The sequence below is a fragment of the Molossus molossus genome, unplaced genomic scaffold (assembly GCF_014108415.1).
Source record: "Molossus molossus isolate mMolMol1 unplaced genomic scaffold, mMolMol1.p scaffold_m16_p_7, whole genome shotgun sequence".
Taxonomy (NCBI): Eukaryota; Metazoa; Chordata; class Mammalia; order Chiroptera; family Molossidae; genus Molossus; species Molossus molossus.
Window position 1 is genome coordinate 96,062,426 of NW_023425401.1, and position 27,565 is coordinate 96,089,990.

The 27,565-nt window shown below is 39.8% G+C and overlaps 1 protein-coding gene across 22 annotated transcripts in view; it reads left to right on the forward strand.

The window, feature by feature from the left end:
* EXOC4 (exocyst complex component 4) overlaps positions 1-27,565 on the forward strand; it is a 761,664-nt gene that overhangs the window by 41,447 nt on the left and 692,652 nt on the right. For all 22 annotated transcript variants that reach the window (XM_036247077.1, XM_036247080.1, XM_036247079.1 and 19 more), the window contains exons 4-5: positions 10,622-10,806; positions 21,339-21,448. In XM_036247077.1, the coding sequence (XP_036102970.1) occupies positions 10,622-10,806; positions 21,339-21,448 (295 nt within the window). The remainder of the gene's footprint in view (positions 1-10,621; positions 10,807-21,338; positions 21,449-27,565) is intronic.

Below are 27,565 nucleotides of genomic sequence, written 5' to 3' on the forward strand. Positions count from 1 at the left end.
AAAAGTATGTCAGTGATCAATAATGAAATAGTCCCGATTAAAGCCCATCTGTTCCTAGTGTGGACTATTGACTTTAGAGACCGATGCCAGTGTTCTATGCTCGTAACTTATCAGAAAAGGATCTGGCACATATTTGGTAGACATATGAATGTGATGATATCCTTGTTGATCAGTCGTATTGTCGATGTGTATGTATCTGTGAGGGAGGTCTGAACCTTGAAGGAGCTTACGTGCTAGATGGAAGAGACATGATGAACAGATAACCAGTGTCTCTCATATTGTTATAGAACGAGAAAGGGGCACCAGGAATGCTAGGGGTGGACGCATGACAGGGTGATCAACTGCAGCTGCTTCTAGCTGCAGTGGGGATCCCTTTATTCCCTCAAACATCTACATCTGATCTTTTTTTCAAACAGATTTAGGGAAAACTGAAAATAAAGTTATTAAACAAGTAGCCTTGGCTTTGCATCCAAAATTGAGTGGCCTTAGGGTGGCAGCTTTGTTTTTCACCTGGATTGTGAAAGTACTGGGCTTTGTAACAACTTTTTCTTGCTGCCCTTTTTATTTAGATTTGATTTTGAAGGCTGGAGTTTCTAAAAGCCACTCTTGTTTCATAGGCACCGGGTTCATTGTATGAGTGTTCCTTCCCTTTTAGTGTGCTCTTTTATCTGCCTATTTTATTTTAAAGCAAGTAGAAGTTCTATTTTATTGCACTAAACCTCGTAAGTTTAGAAATTTTAAATGGGCTCACTTGGCTTTAGGGCAGTGTTTCCCAGACTCTACACATTAGGGAACCCTTCAAGTCAGGGAGATATAAAGCACAGCACAGGATATAGTCTATAATATTGTAATAACTATGTGTGGTGTCAGATGGGTACTAGGCTTGTTGGGATGATCACTTTGAAAGTTATAGAAATATCTAATCACTATGTTATGCACTTGAAACTAATATAATATAGTATATCAGCTGTAATTGAAAAATGAAAATTTTTAAATAAAAAAAAAATTAAAGTCTTGTTTACAGCCTAGACTGATTACATTGAAATCTCTGGGGGTGGGACACTAGCTTCACTAATTTTTGACATTGTCCAGGTGAGTCCAGTGGGTAGGCAAATTTGGAATCATTGCTGTAGGGTATGGTCTATGCTGTGCAATAAAGCAAAACTAATTGCCCTTGACTTTATTTAATGCCAGCTCTAAGTCATTAGAAACCAAATATTTGCATAAGACAGACATCCCATCGAGATACTCACATTTGTGTACTAATGTACATAAGTAGTTTGAGGTTGCTTTGTTGCTGTCCTCTATTGCAGTTTTGGATCGAGCTAGTGAGCATTTCACTCTTGCTCTGATTTTATAGTGTGATTATTTGGTTAACAGGAGTTCAGTTTTGTGGTTAAAGTAGATGCTCTCCAGGTTTGGGCTGACTTGGACGCCTCCATGGCTGTCATCTTGGTGCTTGGATTCCTGCATCTTTACTGTGGGTTCTTATCTGACTTATTGCCAGGATTTAATGGATTGAAATTGGGGCACAGATTTATTATTGACAAGTGGTGGCTAGGAGCAGTGTGGTATAGTGCAAACAAAATGGATTTAAAAGCCAGACCGTCTTAATCATAGTCCTGACCCAACAATTCGCCAGTTCTGTGAGCTTAGACAAAGAAATCATTTTCTTTTCCTGATTTTTAGTATCTTCTTCTATAGAGTGGATATACAAATGCCCTGTGTATATTATAGAGTGTTAGAATAAAAATGAAGTTTTTTCAGGTAAAGAGCTTTGTAAAAATAGCAAGCCAGCCCTGGCTGGTTTGGCTCAGCGGTTAGAGCGTCGGCCTGCGGTCCAGAGAGACCCGGTTCGGTTCCCGCTAAGGGCATGTACCTCGGCTGCAGTTTGTCTCTGGTCCTGGTTAGATCATGCGGGTGGCAGCCACTTGATGTGTTCCTTTCACATCGCTATTTCTCTCTCTCTCTCCCCCACTCTATCTGAACAAAAAATGGGAAAATGTCCTTGGGTGAGGATAAAAAAAAACAAACAGCAGGCCAATGAAATGTAAAGTGCTGTAGCTAGTGTTGCCATCATCCCTGTCACAGTGTGAGGTGCAAAGGAAAAGCAGTAGTTCTGGCCTAGTGCTGCCATCACTACTGCATGCACGTTTTAATCAGCTTGACTGTGTGTGTATGTGTGTGTGTGCGTGTGTGCATGCGCACGCATGTGTTTACAATTGAGTCTATAGGAGGAATAATCTAAGTGAAGAATAATGCACAGTCCTCTGCTGACATCCTCCATCATATTCTGGTTTCAGCCTCACATGTGGAGTTCCTTGAATAGGTTTTTGATTGGTCAGTCTGTGGCCAGATGGGGACCCCTGGATATGTGTAAATTGCAGCAGATAACAGTGCATGTTGTTGGTGGGAGCCCTCTATCTTGACTTGATGATGGTCTGAGAATGCTGATCAGTAGCTTTTGCTTGTCTTGACAAGATAGGAGGAACTTGTTAAAGAAGTCTATTATCTCTGAGATCCATCCCAGTACTACTGATTACTTGTAGTTGCCTACTAGCTCTTAAAATGAAAAAAAAAAAAAAAAAAAAGTCATATTCCTCTCACATTCTTTTGTGGGATTTGAATGGTTTATGTGAGTGAAGAGCTGTGTAAGAGCTGAGCAGTTCTAGTGGATTTGGGCCCTTGCAGAGTGTGGGTGAATTGTCTTGATTTGAGTGTGAGCCTGAAGTGCTTCTCAGAGACCTCCTCTGCCAGCTCTCCAGAGGACAGCTGTTCTGTAACTTTTTTCTTGTCCCAGAATAACAAGGAGACAAGTGTAAGTGACTTTGGGACACTTGGTAAATGAGATTAACTTTCCTAGTGGTCTCTGCTCTTATATTTAGGAATAGAAACCTAGGTTTCAGTGTTCTCTTTTATGGGGCCCTGATGAGAACTGAGAATTGGTGGGATCATATGATTAGGAACAGAGAAGAATATTTGTCCTGAGCTTTTTCATAAGCAGTAACAATTCTTATTTTTCTCATAAGGTGTTAAGTATAGTTTAATTTCATCATGAAAGTAATTGTGAACAGATCTGTTATAAGTCCATTTAGAACAAAAGAGGCTCTTAACTTGATGCTATGCATCAGGAGTCCTAAACATGTGCATGGCTTTAGATTTGGAATTCTGCCTCTAGATTGTTGTATTAAGGAAAGAATTAAGAATTTTAATTATGTGTTCCAGTTTATGTATGCAAGGATAATTATCACAGTAAGGTTTATGAAAGTAAAAGAAATAACCAATTCCCTATACTTAAGTAATTCTTTAAGTTATTTAAACCAATATAAGAATTCTTCATATAATGGGTTAGTGTGAAAACATTAAAAACTATATATTTAGTGATGGGCAGATGTTCCCAATGGATTGCCAAATGAAAAAAAAGCATATTTAAAAATAACAGTATTTTCACAAATATTTTGTGGAAAATGATTGGGAGGAGTCAGTTTAAAATATGTTTTTTTCTGATTATTGAGACTATGGACCATTTTTTTTCTTTGTGATTTTCTGTGTTTTTCAAGTTTTATTGGTTGAGCATGTATTACTTTTGTAATTTGGAAGAAAAATAAAGGTTAAGAAAAAAAGTACATTTCTGGAATCTGTAAAATTGTGGTGGGACCCCAGTCTTGACAACATTTAAAGGTCCCTTACAATAGAAAATTCTTGTATTTTATTTCTCAGATATTGTCATTCTGTGAGGCTTGCGCTAATGGGTCTTAGAAGGCTTAGCTTCCCTTCCTTAGACTTTTGTGTTAATAAAATATGGGAATTATTTGAGGTACAATGCCCTGATGTCTAAGGGAAAACATGAAACAAGACAGAAGCAAAAATAGGGGGGGAACTCCAAAGAAAGCTTAACAATAGCTTAATAAATTGGTATGCTTTTAGAAAAAATCTTCGTTCCACGGCAGTAATAGGATAGATCCTTCATGAAGCTAGATGTCATATTTGATCTCTTTTGAGTTTTGTTTTCTAAGATAGATTTGGAGATACTTTAAAGAAGAAATTCACAACTGAAAGCCCCTTTTTGTTGACAGCACTTTATCTTACAGCCCCCTCCCTTTTTCACTTATCAATAACTTCATCTCATTTGCTTTATCCTGGAAATTCCATTATCTCCCAAGCAGTCTATTGCATTAAGCCGTTAGTACCTAATATTACCTCATTTACATTGGCACATGCTTGACCTCAGCCCTTCTCCTCTCTTTGTTAATGCACCAACAAGCACTGATATCTCTCTGGAGCATTATCATTTGGCTGTTAGCTCAACTAATAACAACCCTTCATTTGAGCTGATGAAGGTTTATTAAATAAAAACATGCAAGTCGCTGGCAGTAAAGTAATGAAGGGAGAATGGAGGTGGACAGCATCCTGTTTTAATGTTGAGAGCATGCTGAGTCTGCATTATAGGTATTTGGTTTTCTTAGGGAGAAGGGGCACCAGACTAGGGCAGATCGATAGCATGCAAGCAAACTGATTTAAGAATGGGCATTTTTGATTGCCTGATTTGATCACTGATTAGCTTCAGACTGAGGAGTTAGGGGAAAAAGTGTTCTTGCTCCAGGCACTTGGCCTTGCCCTGTGCTGCAGTTTTCTTAGGAAGTCTGTCTAAGTACCAAACTGTCAATAGCCCTGAGGCCTTAAGCCACTGGTTCTCTGCTGGCTTCCAAGGGCCTTTCTATGTTGTTTGCAGCCAAATATTTCTGGTGTTCTTACTTAGTTAAGACTGCTCTAAACATTTGTTTAACTTGTGTCTTCTTATAATATACACACTGGAAAGGAGAAGGTATCAGTTGTCTGGAATAGTCTAATCTCCTTATCTTTTTACTGCATCTGTAAATTGGGCCAAGGCAACATTTTCAGGATGTTTATGTTGTTTTACAACAACCCCCCCCCCCCCAAAAAAAAACAAAAACAAAAAAAAAAACTGCTTTCTTAAGGGAGACAAAGTAATTATCAGAGTCTTGAAGGAAATATTTGTTTTGGACTTAACAGTGGCAAACATTTGCTTTCTTCGGGAATATTGTTGCCAAAATAAGCATTTATATTAGCTAGCATATGGTTTACTTATCAAGTTGAATTTTTTTTTATGGTTTATACTTAGAAGTTTTCCTTCTTTTTTTGGCTTGAACCTTAGTTCTTTTTAGAAAGTTACTAATGTCATTTACCTTTGTATAGCTCACCTCCCCAACTAAAGAACAGTAAAATACAACAAAAAGGTCGAGAAGTTTCTTGTCTAGCATTTTCTTCAGTGAAACAGCTGTGGAGAATGGCCAACTGGTGCCTTCTCCAAAACATTTCCATTGGTTTATGTTAAAGCCCAAAACTAGATCGTTTCTCCTAGTGAGCTTGATAAGACTGGCAAAAGACTAGGAGATAATAACTTCCTAATTTAAACTAAAATGAAATGAGAAATAGTCACTTGGGAAAGAAAAATTACAGGTACTTCTGGTTCCTAATTCCAAAGATTTCTTTTGTTGTAGATGTATCTGCCATCTCAAGGTAAAATTCTCTGAAATACCGGACAGTTCTTGATTATGTACATTTTAACTGTACTTTGACCTATTTTTTGAGTTATGGAAACATTTTTAGAATTTCTGTTTTTTAATGGGTAGGTTTCTAATAGCAAAACATGCTGTCTTGTTCAATATCATGTGTTACAATATTTTATAAATGTTTGCTTATTTTCATAATCCTAAAGGAAATACTTGTTTTCAACTTCAAAACAGATTTCTGTTATTTATATGAGCAGTTTCCAGTTGTGTTGAGTAGAATATCAATTTTCTATTAAATAGTAATTGGTATTCTGGGAAAAAATTTCCTGCTAGAAGTACCTTTTTTCCCCTCCAAAAATAATTTTTGACAATATATGTAAGAAAAATTCCAGATACATTTAGTTGGCTCATTATCTTCTTGCAGTAGACTATAAGAAGTGGTGTGGCATACCTGAGAATTCTAGGAGGTCACAGGAGAGGTCATTTGGGGTATGAATGAATGAACCTATTTGGGAGTAGATGTAGGCAGCATTTACCAATGAGCAATTACAATGTATGTTGTCTACTGCACCTTTCATTTGCTGTGTCTTGTCCTGAAATTTTAATATGTATTTGTGACATTATTTAGTGTCACAAATAACCACACTTATGAACCCAATTTTGATAATTTCTCATGGCCACTAACCTGTAAGACCATTCTGAAGCTTCTTTGATCCAACTGCATCTCTTGAATTCCTGTTGCTGTTTCATCAGTGTGTTACTTTAAAAAGTGCTCTGTATTAGGAAATAACCATTTCTTATGCATTAAAACTCTTTTTAGTTGTATTTTTATTAGTGGTTGTGCTCATTTCTAAATGTAGATGGATTTCTCTTCTAGTGAAGCCTTGATGTTAGTAAGTGCCTGGAAGCCAGACCCCCAGGGCAACATAATTAACCATCAGGGATGATTGTTGGATTGACTACTGCCTCATCAAGTTTTTAAAAAAAATTTTTTCTTTATTGATCTTAGAGAGAGGAAGGGAGAGGGAGAGATAGAAACATCCATGAGAGAAAACATCGATTGGTCGCCTCCTACATGCCCCCCACTGGGGACTGGGCCCACAACCCGAGCATATGTCCTGACTGGGAATTGAACTGGCGACCTCTTGGTGCATGGGTCGATGCTCAACCACTGAGCCATACCAGCAGGGCTCACCAAATTTTTCTTTATGTGTAAACATTATGGTACAGGCCACGTAATGCAAGATAAGATAAATATCAGGTTTCTAAACTGATCTTCTAGGGATCAAATGTTACATTAACAACTGGTGTCTTCAAATTGGTTTGAGTGCCACTTAGTAAGGGTAGAATAGGGGGAAGACAGTGACCTTGCCTAGTTTCATAATTATAGCTTTATAAATAGATTTTAAATACCTGAAGGATAGAAAATAAAACACTGTATTTTTGTTTTGTTGTTGTTAATCCTCACCTGATGATATTTTTCCACTGATTTTTTTTTTTTTTTTTTTTTTTTTTTTTTTATAGCGATAGTGGAAAGGAGGGAGGGGGAGAGAGAGAGAAACATAGGTGTGGGAGAGACACATTGATTGGTTGCTTCCTGCACGACCCCAACTGGGGCCCGAACAACAACCAAGGTACCCACGTGCCCTTGACTAGAATCAAACCCGAGACCCTGCAGTCCACAGGCTGATGCTCCAACCACTGAGCCAAACTAGCCAGGGCAGTATTTTCGTATAGAAACAAAAAACTATTCTCTATTGTTGTTGTGGTAAGGTTTTAAAATCTTTGAAATCCTAAGACAGCTCTTGATTGTATGTGTTAATTGTACATGTATTCTTTTAAAAAAAAAAAATGTTTTTATTGATTTTTTTTTTCTTGTGTCGAGGGCTGACTTTCAATAGATCACAGAGAGGGAGCTGCTCTGCTGCATACGAAACCCTGACTTTTTATTAATTTTTTTTAAAGAGAGAGAAATACTGATGTGAGAGAAACATTTATTGGCTGCCTCCTATGTGCCCTGCTCCAGGGATTGAGCCCTGAACATCGAACCAGGACCTCTCAGTCCATGGGATGAGCTCAATCCACTGAGCCACACTGGCAGAGCTGTACATGTATTCTTGTATTTTGGGTCAATGGAACATATGCAGAAAGTTTGTCCTCTCTATGGATATAATCTGTGAAGGAAACAACACTTTACTGAATGAAAATGCTTCACTAAAGCATGTTGAAAACGTCCTCGGAGATTTCTTTGTCCACAGAATAAAAAGGTTTTGTGAAAAATAATTTCAGTGAACACTCAGTATGTGCTAGGCACTATGCTGTTTTACCTATATGCTAAAATTTTTATATTAAGTGGCTTTAAAGTTGACATTGTCATATAATTTTGTATTTGGAACTTGAGCTATTTGGGTTAAAATTCTTCAAGCAAATTCCTAACAAACAAATCGAGTGTGGATGTGCAGTGGGTGATTTTTAAGCTTAAATATCTCAGCTGGATTTAATTACCTTGTGGGATAAGGCTACATGATGGACCAGTGGTTTACCAAATTATTTTTCATTTTCTGAATCTTGATGTCACTAAAGGTTACTACGTCCTCTTTTCTCTACTAGAGACTCAAGTTCAAAATCCATTTTAGAGCATAAGTGTGAATGAATTTGCTGTTGTTTTTTCTCCTTGGGGACACTTTGGTCATTTTGTGAGGCTGCCTTTCCATTTGGAATTGCTGGCAGCCTGCACAAGGCCAGGGGCTCTCGTAGTGGGGGCAGCTGCAAGTCGGCATGAAAATGAAGTGGCAGGCTTCAGAAGGCAGAGCTGGCCAGGGCTTGTCACTCTTTCATTCTCTGATTCATTCTTGGGTAACTTAAGGAAACTTATTTGCTGCTGACGTTTGCTTGTAGCATATCACAGAACAAGTGATCTGTTTGTGGGTAAGTCATTGTATTTCCCTGTCCATCTCAGGGCAGCTTGCATTTGACAGCTCCCAAGCGTCCATATTCACCGTCCACAGCTCCTCCGGGACTGTGTATATTGGTGCAGATCTCGGATCAGCACTTACCACCCGTGCGTTTCATGGCTTTCATTGTTGCTTTTGTCTACATGCTTTATTTTTCAGGGGCATGTTTATTTTCGTAAGTACATTTAATGTTTTTACCCTGAACTAAGTATTATTAGTTATTGCCTTTATTTGTACATGTTAGGAATATTTAGAAGTAAGACCTAAGCAGGTGATAGTTACAGCATGCTAATCCCTTCAGGGAGCTTGTGGTCATCTCTTCTCTGTTGTTGTTGATACATTTGCATTCTTTGTGTTTCTCTACCTCCCCTTTTGTTCCCCCCAGGGGACCCAGAATATTCTCTTCACTTGAAGTTTTTTTCATGAAAAATATATAAACTCTTTATACATAACGACATAAATATAATTTCATATACATGGATACATGGATCAGATCATATGTGCTGTGTTTTGCTTTTGAAACCTATACACTTTGATTTACAAATGAATTGCTCCAGGTTTTGAGTCTCTGTCTTCTCCATTTGTTGTAGGCGTTCCTGCACCATGTTTGTTTATCCAATCCATTTGTCCTAAAATCTCCTGAATTGTACTTAACACCAGGAGTATCTCCCCCTCCATATTTTATCTTCTGTTCACTGTTCAGATCCCTTTTCCTCTGTCAGACTGGTAAGGCAGGGAGTGAGGACTGCTGTCGTCCGCCTGCAGCGTTCCTGTAGAGACCGCGTTGACCTGTGTGCGTGAGGAAGAGAGAGAGAGACTACCTGGGCGTAGACACGTACACTCGGGCTGACCGAGCTCCCGTTCGTGGTCACCGTAAATTATCACACAGTTCATGGTGTGCTTCTATGTAGTCTTAAAAAACTAGCTTTGACAGTTGATTTAACACATGGGTCCATGAATTCTTGTGAGAATATGTATGATATAATCATTTAATTGGGGAGGTAATTTTACTTGTGTCCACTGATAGGCAATTTATGTGGGAATACATTGTACGTATGGCTTTGTTGTGGTACTTCAGATACCTTCATGTTTATCTTCATCAAGATTGTTTTCTTCAGCATCCCGTGTCTCAGATGATAAATCCTTCAAAGGCAGAGCTAGGCCTGTGCACATTGTGTGGTAGGCCCCCCTCATTCACAGGACATATTCTGAAATTCCCCACGGGTAGCACTGAACCCTGTGTAGACTGATTCTGCCTTTAGGTGTAGACCTGTTATAAAGGTTAACTCATACATTAGGCAGTTTCACAGAAAGAAGATGAATGTTCTTACCATAGATTTTAGCCATCTCAGTGTGACATTTTTTTCCTTTCCTTATTAACTTGAGAACTTTCACCTTTTCACTTAAAGGAAGCACTTTATGGCTTCTCTTTGGCATTTTCAGTTTGCCAGCGTCCCTACTCTTGCACGTTGGGGCCATTATTAAGCAAAACAAGGATTACAGTCGGCCCTGGTTTATCGCGGTTAATCAGTTCCAGACTCTACCGCGAGAAATGAATTTCCGCAGAGTAGGATTCTTTATTCAGTATACAGTCGTCCCTGGGGACTTTGCGACTGGGCTTTCGTGGCTTCACTCTGTCATGGTTTTAAATACTATGAAGTGCGAAGTGGCGACGGACGACTGTAGTTATCACAGTATTACTTATCACTAGCACTGTGACAACCTGACAGTTGATTTGATAACGGAAATGATTACTAAGTGACTAACAGGCGGATGGTGTATACAGTGTATACACCGTGGATGTAGGGGTGATCCATGTCCCGGGTGGGATAGACCTGGATGGTGTGAATTTCATCACACAACTCAGAAGGGCATGCAGTTTAGAACCTAAGAGTTGTTTATTTCTGGAATTTCTCCATTTAATATTTTTGGACCTTGGTTGACCACAGCGAAGTGAAACTGCCGAATGTGAAACTGGAGATGGGGGACTACTATACTCCACAAAGTCTCATGTATGCTTACAAGGCTTCCATAATTCTCTTTTGACGTTATCTTTTAAAAATAATAATCCTTATTTATAATATTGCCAGATTATTTAGCTATTGTGCTTACCCATCTTCCCCCCCTTTTCAGGTGTCAGCAGTCCAGTCTTTGGAGGGCCCCCTGCTCCAGGTGGAAGGACTGAGTGACCTGAGGCTGGAGCTTCACAGCAAGAAGATGAATCTTCACTTGGTTCTCATAGATGAGCTGCACCGGCACCTGTACATCAAGTCCACTAGCCGGGTTGTCCAGCGTAACAAGGAAAAAGGGAGAATGAGGTTGGTTAAAGAGGCTATTTGCTGCAGTGGACTGTGGCAATGTCGGCTTTTAAGGAATATTATTTGTTTCCCAGAGTATTGTCATTTATTTTACCTTTTTTTTAACATACTGTCTTCAAAAATACTTCGTATTCTGAAAGGCTGACGTTCAGAGTTTGTTTATTTCTTCATTGCCCATTTATTATGGTCCTCTTACGTGAAGTTACATAAGAAACATTTACTCTGGGCCTTTAATATACTGGGTCAGAGATACTCTGGTTTATCTCAGAAAGAAGAGAAAAAACATTTTTTAATTGGCTAGTGATGTCGACGTAATTAAGAAATCTAGATGTATGAACTAAAGTTACAAGAGTCTTTGTTCCTTAGGGTTGTGTTCAGCTTTCGACAATCCTTTTTCTGGAATAGTTCAGGAGAGGCCTGTATTGAAGGGCCTGGGGTGGACTGAAGAAATTCATTAGGTTGGTGTAGACCTGGTAGGGATGAGGCCAGATCTAAAGACAGTTAAGACAGTAGAACATTGGCATCATTAACATGTAGCGGAGAGCTGTGCACGTCATGAGGCTCCTTTAAAATAGCCAAGGCCTTTGCAGAGGACAGTTTAGCACTAGCTCCTGCAGTGGACTTGTTCTCCTTGTTCGTTAGCTGTAGACAAGAGGATACTGAAAGCAGCGCACGCTGGCCGTGAGATCTTTAAAGTCCCGTCCTGTTCGAACAAAAATCGCCAGCTCGGCATGTGGTGCTTCAGGTTAGACGGAGACACTGGCAGAGGAAGAGTGGCTTCTGTCCCCTTTCTGCATATGGGCACTAGAGAAACTTCTGCCAGACACTCAAGTTGAGCTCAGGGTTGTGTACCTGAGACTTAACGTCACACTGGGTCTGAATAGAATAACTGTCAGTACTTGAGCAGAGGCTAGTGGCTGGGGGAGCAGGGCTTAGGAACCCCCTTCCATGGGGTCTGGTGGTACATAAAAGGTCTGAATAGAATTCTTTCCATGCCAGGATTTAAAAAAGAAGACTCAGAGTCCTGTGAAAATATTCTTTACTATTAGGAAAAGTGAGCACTACCTTGAGGTCTCAGAAAAGAGCAATTGTTTGAAAAACAATTTTATAAAGCAAAACAGCACAACTTGAAGAGATGGAAGCTCAAGGGTTCTCAGAAAATGGAAGATGAGCCTTGGCCAATTTGGCTCAGCGGTTAGAGCATTGGCCTGCGGTCCAGAGAGACCCGGGTTCGGTTCCCGCTAAGGGCACGTACCTCGGTTGCAGTTTGTCCTCGGCCCTGGCTGGTCGTGTGGGTGGCAGCCACTCAATGTGTCCCTTTCACGTCGATGTTTCTCTCTCTCTCTCTGTTCCTCTCTCTCCCTCTCACTCTACCTGAACAAAAAGTGGAAAAATGTCCTCGGGTGAGGATAAAAAAAAAAGAAAATGGAAGATGATGCAATAGATTAGATTACTTTTCAAAATGATCACTCCTCCTCCATCACTTTAGTGGGAAGATTGTATTTCTTGCTCTTTGATTTTGGGGCTCTTGCTTTTGGCAGTTGATTAGCCTGTGGCACAAGGAGGGACCGGAAATGGGCTTGTGCCCTCTCGTGCCCCTGCCGGCGCCATGATGGCCTTGGTCCCAGCAGGAGGAGGAGAGACTGAAACCGATCCAAGGCCACTGACCGCGTAGCCGGGAGCAGCCGGCCATCACGTGCACTGCTTCTCGGCTGTCACTGCGAGTCTTCGGTTCTGCAGTACACGTGCGTCTGAGAAGCATTAATGGGGAGTGGTAGGAATGGAAACAGGAACAAAATACAAGAAAAACAAAATAAAGTGGGGAAATGAAGCCTTGTTCAAAACATCAGAGAGAAGAGTGGAATCAGTGATGTGAAGGGAAAACATCCTCATTATGAAGAGGGAAGAGACGGGATGACAAAAGAGAGAGAACGGGTATGAAAGATGGAGAATAGTGATCAACTTGGTGATTTTAGGTATTCTACCAAATTTTAATGATATAATTAAAATTATAGTGTTATGTGCTGAATGGTGTTTCTCTAAAATCCATATATTGAAGTTCTAACTCCCAGTACCACAGACCATGATTAAATGTGAAGATAGAGTCTTTCAAGAGGTAAACAAGTTAAAACGAGGACATTAGGGTGGGCCTTAATCGAATATGACTGATGTCCATATAAGAAGAGGAAATTTGGACACAGACTTGCACAGACGGAGGACCATGTGAAGACAACAGTGATAAGATGGCCATCTACAAACCAAGGAGAGAGGCCTCAGAGCAAACCAACCCTGCCAGTGTCTTGACCTTGGACTTCTAGCCTCCAGAGCTGTGGAAAAAGAAATTTCTATTTGTTTAAACTATCCAGTCTGAGATATTTTGCTATGATAGAAATAATACTTATAGTGTAAATAAAGAAACCTACTTAAAATGAAAAAAAGACTTTGATCTGCAAATCAAAGAACTCAAGGTGAAATTAATGAAAAATATTACTCTTAGATACGATCCAGAAATTTTTATGAATTTCAAAAACAAATTCTGTAAGCACTGGGAAGAAAATTGATGTTACCTGTTGTGACTGAGCTAGTTATTTGCTCACCCACATCCATTCTCCCCTTCTTCATTTTTAGAAGCAACCTTATTTTGTTCTTGGTGGCCATGTGCCCAGCTACAAGGCTACATTTTCTAGCCTACTATATTGCTAAAGGTAAATAGACTTCTGCTTGCAAGTTGCTGAATTGGGGCTCATAGGGAAATTCTTTAAAGGTGCCAACTAAATTGGCATGCTCATTCTTTACCCTTCACTTGCCTGTCTTTACTTCCCATGGAGGACATGGATTGGTGCCATCAGTCTGTCTTAGACATGAGGGGACCTTGAGGATGGAAGCCACATTTTAATCTCTTTAATGACTTGGACCCTTTGTTATAGCCCTGAGTTGGTTAAATCTTGTTTATGACAGGGAGGGAAGCCTTTGTTGTACTCAGGCCACTACTATGTGGGTCTTCTGTTTTATACAGTTAGTCTAGTCCTGATCCACAGAAAGGAGGAAACATCATGCTCCCCAGGACTTACTGATTAGGAAATGCCAGAATACAGCAGACACAGCTAAGTTGACAAAGTGTTGAATGGGGATGAGTTGGGACTAAAAATTATACTCAGCCAAGTGGAGATTGAGATGCATGGGTGCCAGAGAGACATTCTCAGATATAAGTGAACAAAAAATAAATCACTCTGTTATTTTCTGAGAAGGCTACACAATGATGTACTCTGAGATAGAAATCAAATTCAGCAACTTGAGAACAGTAACGTTGTAGGTAGTTTATAACTACTCTGAGGACTACACATCATTAAATATGTAAATTTACATAAAAGTAACTGACTAATCTATTTTTACAAGGTAAAAGTACTAGCCTAAAATTATTTTTGAAAAAGAAGGTCAAGCAGCAGTCTAGTTTCATTCATTTGCATGTGGCTTTCTATTTTCCCCAGCACCATTTGTTGAAGAGGCTTTCTTTTCTCCATTGTATATTTTTGGCTCCTTTGTTGAAAATTATTTGTTCATATACATATGGTTTTATTTCTGGCTCTCAATTCTGTTCCATTGATCAGTGTGTCTGTTTTTCTGTCAATACCTTGCTGTTTTGATTATCATTGCTCTGTAGTATAATTTGAAGTCAGGTAGTGTGATACTTCTTGGCTTCGTTCTTTTTTCTCAGGATTGCTTTGGTTATTCAGGCTCTTTTGTGATTCCATACAAATCTGATGAGCTTTTGTTCTATTTCTTTAAAAAACGTGGTGCTTATTGTCACTGCAATGGCAATCATATTACAATATATAAATGTTTCAAATTAACATGTTGTACACATTAAATTTACACAATGTTATGTCAAATATATTTCAAAAATAATAACATGATAAAAAATAAGGTGTATGTGGTCAAAGAAGACTGTATAGTAATAAACAGGATTTATATCTCAACATTGTTAGTAGAGATTGGGAAATTTGGATAGGCAGGAGATAGAAAGGAGTCAAGTTTTATTTTGGATTTTAATAATTAGAGAAAATATGTTTAATTCATATACATTTGTGTATATTAACCTAGATATGTGTATTTAAAATTTTATATTGAAAAGTCTGTAAAGAAGACAGCAAATAAGGCCTATTGTATGCTGCAAAGGTGGATGTATTAGCTAGTGTTCTGGACTGCAAATAGCAAAGTCAATCACGGTAATTAAAACAAGGAAAGGAATCTAGTGTAGGTCACAGAATCTAAGAGAAGGACCTCTGTATACTCATGCGGTAAAACCCAGGCAGGACCAAGGGAGATGAAGCTGCTGAGCACTCAGCACACACAAGTCACAGGAAGGCTCTGGCTGGCTGCACTGCTGTGCTGTTGGCGCCGTGCCAACAGTTGCTGGATTTTCAACTCTTGGCCAAATGATCTCCGAGTGTCCCCGAATCTTTTCTTATCCCCTCAAGAGTCAAAGTCCTGGGTGGAAGCATTCAGTTTGTTGAGCCTGGGACCTGTCTGGCTTCCTTCAGCTTTTATAATAGGAAGTAGTGTCCTCTTTCTTTGTTGCTTTGACCTGGACAATGGAGTGTCTCTCCAGATACAGAGACTGTTCTGATTGTCGGTATCCAAAAACAAACACGCAGATACCCAGCACGCTTCCACTGCCGGAGAAAAGGTATCACATGAAAGCACATACATATGAAGAACAGATAGTTTTGAAGTAGAAGTTGAAAAGAATTGAAATGATAAATATTTAAATCTGTATCCTTTATATATAGATATAGATGTATGTGTATAGAAAATTCCTGAAAGGATAATGCTGAAACACTGGTAAGAGGGATTACCCATGGGGAACGGGGACTAGGAAAGAAGGACTCATTCCATACCCTCTGCCTTGTGAGTATATTCATCCTGGACATGTATTATTACTTGCATAACAATGCAATGAGTGATGATGCTTTTGAAGATTATTTTTAATGACATGGCAAAATGTTTACTGTTGAAGGGAATAACTGGGATTTGAAAATCTGTGCAGGATTATCCAAGGAAGGTTGAAAAAAAAGAATGTGTGCAGTGTGTGTGTGTGTGTGTGTGTGTGTGTGTGTGCAGGGGGCAGGGATGAAGGGATAGTTGAAGGCTCTGTTTTGTTAAATGTTTTAGAGAGGCCTTATGCCAAAATTATATTAGTAGATTATTTATTTATTTATTTATTTATTTTTTTTTAATCCTCATCCGAGGACATTTTTCCATTTTTTGTACAGATAGAGTGGGAGGGAGAGAGAGGAAGAGAAAGAGAGGGAAACATCGATGTGAAAGAGACACATCGAGTGGCTGCCACCCGCACGACCAACCAGGGCCGGGGACAAACTGCAACCGAGGTACATGCCCTTAGCGGGAACCGAACCCGGGTCTCTCCGGACCGCAGGCGGACGCTCTAACCGCTGAGCCAAACCGGCCAGGGCAGATTATTTATTTTTTGTATTTGCTGAAAATAACCTTTAGTATCTTTAAAAGCAGATGAAAATCAATAAAAAGTTATTTTAAACATAGTTAATCCTTTTACTTATTGCATGCATCCTGGGTTAATACTTTTTTTTTGGTACGTGCCCTTAGCGGGAACTGAACCCAGGACTCTGGTCTGCAGGTTGATGTTCCAACCACTGAGCCAAACCAGCCAGGGCTTGTGTTAATACTTGATTAACCTTTCTCCCTTGGACACTCTTAGTTCGTGGAGGAGATTTCAGACTTGGATTTTGGTGTCCATATTTGTCTCTGGGTGTGTAAAGAGCCACCTTGACCCCATTTACTGTTTGCTGCCTATTTTGTCTTTTAATTTTTTTTTTTTATATGGCTTTCTTTCCATTTTTTTTCCTCTGAGTTTTCCCCCCTCTTTGCTGAGCTTTTAACTTTACTTTATTTGGTATTACATGTCTTCAACTCTTGGTGTGTCATTTGAGACCATGATCGTTTTTTCCTTTTATACCCTCTGAATCATTCCTTATTCTTTCTGTGTGTTTCAGCAGATCTTAGAACCTAGAAATGTGCCAGCCATTCCTGTTTCATCCTTTCGTAACATGTTCTTATGAAGGCCGTGTTTCTTTGACAGATATTTCTCAGCTCAGTTTGAGTTAACAAACTTTTCCGAGCACTTGCTCTGTGACGGGTATGGGGCAAGCTGTTGGGGTTACAGAGGTGGATATATTAGTTACTAGATTTACAACTAGAGTTCCGTTCACCTCTGTCAAGCATTAGTTTGACAATAAAATCAACCAAATGAGCTGTTGTGAATTTTGGACATAGTTGAACATATTTATTACTGAGTGAAGGAACAGAAATGCATTTTAATTAAAAAGCAAATGTTCAATAAGCTGTTAGCACTTCTAATCCTTATTAAAAAAAAAAAAATCCAAACTTTTCATGGCTTGGAATATTGAAATCAAACACCTTTAGAAGTAGCTTCTTACTAATTGGATGGATGGTGAACAACCAGAAAGTTCCCGGGGTTGTGGTGGTAGGGGTTATTGTCTCGAAATAATTTAATTTTAGTTTTCCTGTCTGTCATCATGTGGTTATTTATTTTTATTATTTTTACTTTTTTAATTCTTACCTGAGGATACATTTAAAAAAAAATTGTTATAGAGCGAGAGTGGGAGAGAGAAACATCTCTGTATGTGAGAGAAACATCTATTGGTTGCCTCCTGTACATGCCCTGACTAGGGATCAAACCCAAAACCTGGTTATGTGCCCTGATCAGGACCCCAGCCAGTAACCTTCTGGTGTACTGGGTGATGCTCCAGCCACCCGAGCCACCTGGCCAGGGCCTGTGGTTATTTGATAGCAAATCACATTCAATCACAATATACTATTAGTAATTTGTGGGGGGTGATCTGATGTGCATCAGCTGTCTTTTTCAACTCAGCTATGAATGATTCTGAATGGATTTATAATAAAAATTTGTAATCATACGTATTTAAAAAGAAAACTAACTCCTATCATATTTTTTCAAAATAAGGCAGTTCAGGTTATTAATATTAATTAGAAACTTGAACATAATCCAATTTCTATTTTATTTTTTGTTTTCAAAAATACTTCCTCTGAGAGACTTAAACCCTTTGAAGGTATTAATTAATGAATACTTTCTGCACTTTATCTCTGGTGTGTGGTGAGAACAGGCTTTTTTCCTGCTGTCTGCTGTGGAAACAGGTACACGCTGTCTGCGTGGGATAGTCTGGAACGGCACCTGCCTTTCTGCTCCGCTGCTCGGCTGCAGTCACCGAGGGTGGGCGTGCCCCTTTCTCCTGAACTCTCCACATTAAGTCCTTCCATAAAGAACAAGAGGAAAACTGAAAGTCGTTTGCAGAGTGACTTGCCTTTGGGTTAGTGTTCACAAAGGAGAAAATTGAAGCCCACGGGAAAATTTTAGAGAGAGAGATGAGTCTCTGAAAATAGTTTTTCAGTAAATTGACTTTCTGAAAGTTTATTGATGGAGTCTGAGAGCCCTTCTGGCTCTGATAATAAAGTCAGCAGGTTATTATTTTTTTTTAAGTTAAAATGGCATGCTATCACCCTATATTTAACTTAAAATATATTTTCAGGTTAAAACTGAGAAAATAATGATAGGTTTTGATCTAAAGTGAATCATTTGTACGTCTGTGTTTATAAAGGTGTGTATTATACATATATTATGTTATATATATGTTATATATATATACATATATATCTATGTTTAGATAGATATAGATATATAGGTATATGTGTAACTAACTGTACTGCTTCATTTCTAGGCTTGGCAGGCAGCATTGCAGCTACCTCCCTGAACTTTCCTGCTAATTGATACCTTTATTTATCAGTGCTTTAAAAGTAACTCCTGTGGCCCAGCTGGTGTGGCTCAGTGGTTGAGCCTCGACCCATGCACCTAAGAGGTCACCGGTTCGATTCCAGGTTCTAGACCAACCCCCCAGTGGAGGGCATTGCGCAGGAGGTGGCCAATCGATGTTCCCTCTCATCGATGTTTCCATCTCTCTCTCCCTCTCCCTTCCTCTCTCTCTAAAATCAGAAAAGAAAAAAAATAAATAAAAGTAACTCCTCTGCTTTTCTTATGGAAATATTTGTAAAATGTATTATATATTTTTCTTATTTAAAATTGAAATGAACTTTTTCTTATTTACTGACTAGCAGCACTGGAAACATCAGTGATGATCTCTGCCCCTGGGCATGTGTGTGTCCAGGGGCGAGGGAGGTGTGTAGTGCTGTTTCCAATGGTGAATATGCAGGTCGAAGAGGATGAGGTCGTTGAGGAAAATGAGAAGACAGTAGTCAATATATAAAAGCTAAATGGATGATTTTAGGATCTAATAGATTTGTCTATTGATCTGATAGACAAATTGTTGTGATAAACTAGTGGGTTTGAAAGCTCTGTTGGATTTTCTTAAGATAGTATAGGCAGATTGGAGATTATAGCTATATATTGGAAGAAAAGAGTTATTGGAACTATATCGGTTCAATTCTTGGTAAATGCTGTTTCTGCCACTTTTTTTTTTTTAGAGAGAGTGGAAGGGAGGAAGGGAGAGAGAAAGAGAGAGCGAAACATCGACGTGAGAGACACATCGATTGGTTGCCTCCCACACGTGCTCCAACCAGGGCTGGGATCAAACCTGCAACCCAAGGGCATGCCCTTGACTGGGAACCACACCCATGACCCTTTGGGTCCTCAGGCCAACGCTCTAACCACTGAACAACACCAGTCAGGGCTGTTACTGTTACTTTTATATTTTATACTTCACTTGAGATTTCCCATTAGTCTGCAAGTGATTCCGATTGGAAACGTGCTAAGTTTGGTCAGCTCCTGTCTTAGTCATCGTTGGAGCCATCAGTGGGCGGGGCCATGTGCCGGTGCCTCAGGCTTGTTCCAGTAATGATTCTCCCTTCTCTGCATTAAGTGAAAATGGAGAAGTTCATGACTGTCATAGTGTGGATTACACATGACCAGCGCTTGATAAAAATAATACCTTACGTGATAATTTTTCCCTTTAACAGAAAGTTTGTTTTTCAAGGATTTTTGAAAGAATATGTTTATTTATTTATATATTTACTTTTATTAGCTTAAAAATACATACATACGTAGCACTTTGGTTCCAAACGTAGTGAAGGAGGCAGATAGGGATATATCATTATGGCCAGGTTTGGGGTGCGGGGGGCAGGTGTTCAGAATTACATACATCCTTTCATTCCTTCTAGAGAAAGTCTTCCTACAGGTGGGGTCGCTTCCTGCTCCCCTCTGCCTGCCCTCCCTTTGTAACTCACTGTGTGAATCATTTGCATGGGTAGCAGCTGCTACAGATGATGTATGTTGGGACCAGAAAGGGGTGATGAAAACTATGGCTTTGACCTCTCTACCCTTGAGACTTGACTTGGAGAAGCTTTTCTGTTGTAGATTCATTGTGATTAGATGATGCAGTTTCTGGAAGGTAGGACATGGGTGTTATTTGTCTTGGCATGACCTATATTCTTGCACTTAACAGATGCCTATAAATGGGAATTAACTTGAAAATTTATTTATTTATTTTTTTTATCCTCACCAGAGGACATTTTTGTATTTATCTTCAGATAGAGCGGGAAGGAGAGAGGAGGGAAGAGAGAGAGAGAGAGAAACATCAATGTGAGAGAGACACATCGAGTGGTTGCCACCCACATAATCCCAACCTGGGCCTGGGCCAAACTGCAACTGAGGTACGTGCCCTTAGCGGGAACCGAACCCGGGACTCTTCGGCCTGCAGGCCAACGCTCTAACCGCTGAGCCAAACCGGCCAGGACTTAACTTGAAAATTTAATTGTTTTTTTTTTTTTTTTTAATAGTCTTTGTGTCATTTGAAATTGCTGTGTTTATTTTGGAGACTGTAAAGGTAATCATTAAGATGAGGGGCTAGGCCTTTTTGGAAAAGGTGATAATTAAATACTGAATTAATCTGTTCAAAATTCCTGAAATCATCTTTTATTGTAGTGATTCTCAACTTGGTGAAATTATGAACCTCTTTTAAAGAAAACTAAATGTAGTGAAGTCCCAGAATATGTCAAAGAACTTTAGCTTGAAAAACACAAATTAAACTGGGCTTAGCTAGTTAAACCTTCATTCAGTTACCATGGTATGGTGTCATTTGCTCTTTCTTTGCTGATAAATCAATTTTAATACACAAAGGAGGGGACTGAAATTTTGCAGCATAATTTGGTTTTAAGGTGGCATCCAGATGATCCAGAACGTATTTAACATCAGTTTTTTAAAACCTTGCACTGAAATGAAAACAATAAATATTTAAATACATGGAATCCTTAGAGTACATCGTTATACCCCTGTCTGTGACAGTCACCACCGCACGGGGAACATGTTGGGAGATATTTGAAGTCGCAGTTAAAGAGGGCTCGAAACAGAGAAGATGGTAAGGGGTGGGTGGGCATGTAGTGGGACTTACGATGTTTTGGGAGAAAGAGGGTAACTAACTAACTACTGCTGCTTTTCCCCTCAGCTCCCTTGTGAAAGATGCTTCTCCTGTTCCTCTGATTGATGTTACAAACCTTCCTACGCCTCGAAAATTTCTTGATACCTCTCAGTATTCAACTCCTGGGAGCTCAAGTGGTGAGTATGTAATTCTCTAGCTGCTACACTCTGCAGCTCCTGGGCAGAGGCCTGGGGACACTCGTGGGGCTGGGGGAGCCTGGGGGGCCTGAGGCGAGTGCAGTGGGGCCCCTGAGGAGCCCTTTGCTTTCCTCAGAGGGAGTAAGATTCAGATGGTTGGGCCATGGCGTCTGTCTCCACTGAAAACTGGCAGCCGAGTCCGGCCTGCCTGCTGAGTCCAGCGGTAGGTGTGTTTTATCGGCTGGCACTGCTTGTTTTTCTGAAGTCGAATTTGAATGTTTTGATGGAGTGTGTGATGCTTTTTGCTGTAACCTCTATTGCTCTTATTAGCTTTGACCCAGTTGCTTCTGTATTCCCAACGTGGTCCTTGAGGGCTTTGGGGTGTGTGACCCCTGTTCTGTATTTTGACTCCTGTATCTTCCAGTGGCCTCCTCACTTCATATGTGCCTGCACATGCTCGTGCACATACACACACACACACAAAATACACTTTGAGGACATATCCTCAAACTAATCATGTTTCTTCTTGGGCTACTTAAATTCTGTTGAATAAGATAAAGGAGAGCCTTTTGGCTTATATTTAAAGTTGTGGGAGGGAGAGTGTACTTGGAATCTGGATGCAAAGATTTAGGGCAGTGGTTCTCAACCTTCCTAATGCCGCGACCCTTAACACAGTTCCTCATGTTGTGGTGACCCCCAACCATAAAATTATTTCTGTTGCTACTTCATAACTGTATTTTTACTACTGTTATGTGTTAGGCGACCCCTGTGAAAGGGTTGTTTGACCTCCGAAGGGGTCGCGACGACCCACAGGTTGAGAACCGCTGATTGAGGGGCGTGCTGGTGTGGCTCAGACCTAACCGTCCGAGAGTTCAGCCCAGCGGGGCTCAGCGAGCTTCTGGGCCCCGCAAAGAGCTGCTCTGCTCTGGCACCTCGGGCTGGGAGCGGGCTGGCCGTCTTGTGTGGGTGCCCTGCCGGGCTGCCGCTGACAGCGCCTTCCAGAGGGAACAGGGGCGATGTCAGTTTTCATGGGCCTTTCAGATAGAAATGAGTTCTTACAGTTCTCACTAGTTCTGCCGCACTGTAGAGCTTGAAGTAATAAGATAGAAAACATTATTTGGATTTAATCAATGCATTCTGTGTAACTAATTGAAAGTACGTTTTTTGGAGAAGTGGGGAACAGACTGACAAACTTGAGAGGGAAGGGGGGTGGGGAGATGGGAAGAAAGAGATAAAGCAAAGATCTTATTAGCCTCTAAGCATAACTAATGGACACAGACAACAGTGCAGTGAAGTTGGGTGGGGGACCGAGGAGGAGGGTGTCAATGGGGGTTAAAAAGGGAGGGACATCTGTAATACTTTAAAAAATAAAGAGAAATTAAAACAAAACAAAACAGTATATTGTTTTTACTGGGGCATTTTTAATTATCTTTTAAAACATTTCATTAAATTTAGGGTTACTTAGGCTTGAAATTTTGAAGTGTATTGCTTTTAGGAATTATTTTATAATATATTTTTCTGTCGGTCTGTTTAGTTACTGATTATTTAATCCTCACCAGAGGGTATTTTTCCTTTTTTTTTTTAAGATAGCGTGGGAGGCAAAGAGGGAAGGAAGGAGGGAGAGAGAGGCAGAGAAACATCAGTGTGAGAGAGACATACCCATTGGTTGCCTCCTGCACGACCTCAGCCGAGGCTGGGGATTGAACCCCCAATCGAGGTTCATGCCCTTGACCCGGAATCAAACCCATGACTCTTTGTTCTGGGGGCTGACACTCTAACCACTGAGCCAAACCGGCCAGGGCAGTTGCTGATTTTTTAAAAAGATCCCCCAAACACTGCCTTTTATTGTAGTACTTGACAAAGGTTTTACTCAGGTCTCTTCCTGGTGTTCAGGGGCTTTGTTTCTCCCTCTTTCTGATCTGCTGTTGCTGTTCTTTGGGTTTTGACACTGCTTTGGGCCGTTGCGGTGTGTGGAATCATGAAACAAAATATATCTATACATTAGATTTGTGTTGCCTCTAGGTTTTGTGGAAATTACCAGTTGTTATATCTTTGTGTTTTTAAAGTGTAAATCATTGCTTAGCTAGGTTTTATCAACTTACATAAATGTTGCCGAGTCAGTAACAAAGTGAAAAAAGAATTTGTTTATGAAGAAATGGTAGGGCAGGTGTTTTGCAAATGAAAAGTGCTGTACAAATACCAAATAAACAGTAAAATGCCAGTTACGGCCAATTTCAGTAGAAATGAATTTCCCAGCATCTATTATTTTTATTAAGACAGCTCCTACTTTTTGATGGGCACTTTTCTGTCAGGCCCTGTGGTTTGTGGTTATCACTTCACGGAGTTCATGTTGACACTTTGACTTTGGTGATCTCTTCTTTAGTTATCGGAATGACTCTTGAAGAGCCACGCCTGGTCCCTCAGTGGGGCTGGGACCAACTCGCAGACTGCTTGTGGATATGCGTGCTAGCCGTAATTTTTACAAGGGCTCTTTCCTGGACTGTTTGGAAGACTGTTGATCCCGTGATTTTTCTGTAGGTGACTGAAAAAAGAAGGTGGTTCAGTTATTCTTGATTAAAATTAATAACAGTGGTAGTTAAGATGTGTTTAGTGCCTTCTGTTTATGAAACAACATTTTTAAGTGCCTTATATGAATTAGCTCATTTAATTTTTCAGTGGTCATTTAAGATAGGTACTGTAGCAGCTCTTTGAATAATGTTTTGTTACAGTGTTGATGAGATGCCTTAAGAACCTAATTCTTGTTTATATCATTTAGCCTATGGTAAAATTGGTTTTGTTATACATTGTTTTGCTTGAAGTATAGGTACCTCCCAAAGACATTAAGTGTGAGGACTTACTGTACTATTAGCCTTGTTTTATGTTGAGAACACCAAGGCGTAGGGAGGGTTAATACTGGGTTTCAGCTGACTCAGCTGACAAGTAGTATAGCTGGGATTTCAGATCAGGAGCTGGGCTCCAGTGTGGTCAGTTGATTTTCCTGCAAATAAGCGAGGTGTGCTCTGTGGATTACTTTTCTATTGCTGCCACAACAACTTACCATGACATAAATTTATCATTGGATAGTTTTGTAGTTTAGAAGCTCAGTATGGGTTTCATTTGTCTAAAATGAAGGTGTGGGCAGGGCTGTGTACCTTCTGGAGGCTCTATGGGAGAGTTCATTTCCTTGCCTTTTTCTGCTTTCCCTTGCCTCGTGGTCCCCTTCTCTGCATTCAGATCCAGAGATGGTGGGTCCCATCCTTTCCATGTAACATTGCTCTGGTCCAGTCTTCTGTCTCCTTCTTCCCTTTTTTAAAGGACTCATGTGATTAGATTGATTCCCTCCTGGATAATTCAGGATACTCTCCCAATCTCAAGATCCCTAACCTTAATATACCTGCAAAGTTTCCTTTGTCATGACAGTAACATTCTCAGATTCTGAGGATTAGGACAAGCCTATCTTTCTGGGACCATTATTCTGTTTATTCCACTGTTTTCTGACTTGAGTTATCTTTAGGAGCCAATGTGTAAAAATTTGACTTTCTTGAAGTTGTGTGTGGTCTTTTTAAGTCATTGCAGTTCTGGTCTTTAGGACTATATGAATCTGGGTCACATTATTAAAGGGCATTGTATAAATAAGGAAGATGTAAATTATGTAGAGAACTGCATAACATATTACTAAGTACACATTAAAGTGTGAGGCTGATGAAATATATCATCATAAAGGGCAGACATTTTCTTAGTCTTAATAACGAACAGTAAGTCCTAAGAGTCTATTTGCTAGGTGCTCTGCAGGTCAACCTAGAAAGTAATGTCATTTTCAGCAGGGAATTTAACATAGGCTCTTAAAGCTTCCCTTTCATACTGTGAAATAGTAGGATTGAAGGTGTAATCCATTACAACTGACGTTTTTATGCAGAGAGTTCTGATAGGGAATCCCTGGGTAGAACAGATCTTCCATTGGGGTGCCATTAATTAAGGTCGGAGGTGATTCCTGAGAACTTTCAGATTGTTATTAATTAAATGAGAATTTTGATTACCTGTGAGTGAGTCATTCTTCAAATGTCTTATTTAGAGATAGAGTTGAGTGTGACTTTTCTGCAAGAGATTTTCTACCATAGTTTACGTGTTGTAATTTGCAGCATGTATTACATCATTGAGCTGACACAGCAGTCCTATGAGGTAGTTAGGGCAGGTACTGCTGTCATTATCATTATGATAGTTATATTTATATCTGTCATATGTAAGTGTATTATCACATATTTAGGTTAGCATAAAAGTTGTATAGAATTATATGTGTATTCATCATCTAATTAAAAATTAAAGCATTTAATTATAAAATGCAAAATCAAGGCACAGATTGGCAGAAACAAGCAACCTATTAAGAGAAAAATGATCAGCATCCACGTAGCTTTCCCACATAATAATGAAGAAAAGAAATGGCATAATAAATAACTGGGCAAATAATGCGCAATTTGCAGAAGAGTTCGTATACATGGAAAGATTGGCATTTATCTGACCAAGTATTCAGAATGTATGAAGAACTCCTGTAAATGAATAAAACAAGCTAGTAGAAAAATAGGCAGAGTTACGAACAGATAGTTACTGTAAGAGGACACCTATGCTAGTAAAATGTGTGAAAAACTGCTTTATACGCTCTAGTTAATCAGGTATTTAAAACACTCGTTTTACGCATATAGCAACTAAATCCAGGGAGATTGAGTGGTTGGTGCAGGTTCAACCAAGATGGTAATTGTTGGGGGCTGGCCTCATGCTGTTCCCACTCTGAAGTGTGTAGGGATGGCATTTTGCAAGCCTTTTCCCCGGTTCTTTTCATCAGCCACACAGTATTTTGTAATGTACAGGGAAACTAATGACTAATTTTGATGTAATAATTCAACCATAACTTGGGTAGAAGGATGGGAGAAGTGTGGAGAAAAGCCAGTAATTGTAGGAAAATGTTTTAAGCTTTTGGGTTCTCAGTATGTCCTTTCATTGGGCCCACCGCCTTTGGAACGCTTTGAGCAATTACTCCCGGGTACACAGGCGTTTCATTTGTGGCTTCTTTATTCACTCTATTCACGCTCCTGCTGGGATTGCTGTGCTTGGAACTATAATGAAACTGGACTTCTTACTTCTTTTCTTTTTGGGTCTAGCATAGGTTAAGCAGTAAAACCTAAAGAGAGCACAAATTAAATGATTTTTTTTTTCCTCTTGCTGCTGTGTCCTTGGTGTGCATTTTATTTCATAAAGTCTTTTGTAACATTTTATTTATTGATTTTAGAGAGAGAGGAAGAGGGTGGAGAGAGAGAGAGAAAGATAGACAGATTACTTACACATTCATTGGTTGATTCTTGTATGTGCCCTTCCCACAACCTTGGCATATCCAGATGACGCTCTACCCAGCTGAGCTACCTGGCCAGGGCCTTATTACATAAAGTCTTGTTCTGAGACTTAATGTTTATTGTAGCCCAGTTGGTGTGGCTCAGTGGTTGAGTATGCACCAAGAGGTCGCCAGTTCGATTCCTGGTCAGGGCATATGCCCAGGTTGTGGGCCTGATCCCCAGTGGGGGGCATGCAGGAGGCAGTCAGTAGATGTTCTCTCTCATTGATGTTTCTGTCTCTCTCCCTCTTCCTTCTTCTCTCTCTCAAAAATATCAATAAAGGGAAAAAATTAAAAAATAAATAAAATACTCTTTCTACTTGGAGTGGGAGCTACAAATCCCAACATAAAAGGAGAGCCCTGGCTGGTATGGCCTAACAGTTAGAGCGTCAGCCCATGGATCAAAGGGTCTTGGGTTTGACTTCTGGTCAAGGGCATGTACCTGGATTGCAGGTTCAATCCCAGACCCCATTCGGGGTGATGCAGAAGGCAACCAGTTGATGTGCCTCTCACATCAATGTCTCTCTCTCTCCCTCCCACTCTCTCTTTAAAGCAATGGAAAGAAGATCCTCGTGTGAGGATTAACAAAAAAACAAACAAACAAAAAAAGATAAAATTTCTCCTCTTGGAACTCACATGTCTAGAATAATGAAGATTGATTCTCCAAAATATTTTGACGCCTTTTTGAGTTACTTCTGTCCTCAACTCAGATTCTCCTTTGGCATTTTAAATCAGCT